The sequence below is a fragment of the Eimeria mitis genome, genomic scaffold (genome assembly GCF_000499745.2).
Source record: "Eimeria mitis Houghton genomic scaffold, Emh_scaff443, whole genome shotgun sequence".
Classification (NCBI taxonomy): Eukaryota; Apicomplexa; class Conoidasida; order Eucoccidiorida; family Eimeriidae; genus Eimeria; species Eimeria mitis.
In genome coordinates, this window is record NW_013572745.1 from 6305 (window position 1) to 7465 (window position 1161).

At 54.7% G+C, this 1161-nt stretch overlaps 1 protein-coding gene across 1 annotated transcript in view; it reads right to left on the minus strand.

The window, feature by feature from the left end:
- The window catches only part of EMH_0012490 (DnaJ domain-containing protein, putative), a gene marked incomplete at both ends in the record, with an annotated part of 7310 nt that overhangs the window by 3903 nt on the left and 2246 nt on the right, over positions 1–1161 (minus strand). The window contains 2 exons of the mRNA XM_013499547.1: positions 98–438; positions 653–820. Of these exons, the coding sequence (XP_013355001.1) occupies positions 98–438; positions 653–820 (509 nt within the window). The remainder of the gene's footprint in view (positions 1–97; positions 439–652; positions 821–1161) is intronic.

Sequence of the window (1161 nt, forward strand, 5' to 3'; positions counted from 1 at the left end):
TGGTTCGAGGGCCTCAGACCCGAAGAGCATCATGAAGAACAATCCACTGTCAATGATGGGCATATCTTGCGCTGCTGCCTGGCCGTGCAAGTCATACTGAGCTCTCCTCTCCTCCTCCCCCAGCACCTGGTACGCCTCGCCCAGTTGCTGAAAGCGCTTCTTTGCAGAAGGATCGCCGGGGTTTTTATCGGGATGGTACTTCCGAGCAAGCCTGTAGTACTGTCTCCTTATTTCTTCAGGTCGCGCGTCAGGCGAAACTTCCAGCACTTCATACAGAGTAGTGTCCACGACCTTCCGTGCCCCACTGCTGCTGCTGCTACTGCTGCTGCTGCTGCTCCCGCTGCTGCTGTTGCTGTTCGCGTCACGCTTGTGCGGGTTCTCCTGGCTCAGCACCTCGGCTGCCTCCTCCTGTAAACTGTACCAGTTCGGCTTCCATACCTGACGAGCACAAACAACGGACAGAGACAACATCGTTAGCAAATGCATGCAAATGCACGCAGATGCATATCATTGTGGGGAATGCACAATATTGTACTACAACTGTTTTTTTTCGCTGGAGGTGAGGGGGAACGTCTGGATGTTTCAAGCCCCAGCATTTGATCTATTGGTGGCGGCCACACTTGTGCAGATGGCTGAAAGGTTTCTGTCTCACCCTTTCTTTCTTGTCCCACTTCTTGCCCTGGCTCTTCTCATGAATCGCTTCAGGTGTATTTATCAGGCCTCGCGTCACCTGATACCCCGCGATGCAAATTCCCGTTATCGGCAGAGTCACAGCAGCCACTACACCAGCCCCAATGCCCTTAAAGAAACCCCCAACTCCCTGCACACGCAGAACACAACACCCCGCGCTCACCCTGCACATGCTGCATGCTGGCATGCATGAACAACGATTCATGCTGTGTCCATGGTTACGCATGCCGATGCCTATAAGCCTGCACCCATGCGCTAGACAGCAACGCCCCAATGAAGCCTCGCTCGGCGAGCAGAATGTAAGACAACTAGAGAAGCCGAGCAACAGACAAAACCGAGGAAACATAAAACGGAAACGGACTTGCTGGGCAGCTCCCACAGCAGGGAGAACAAAGAGAGATGCAGCCCCAACCGCGACGCCCTTCCCCACGGACTTCAAACCCGACGACAGCCCCGCGCCTGCATGCAACA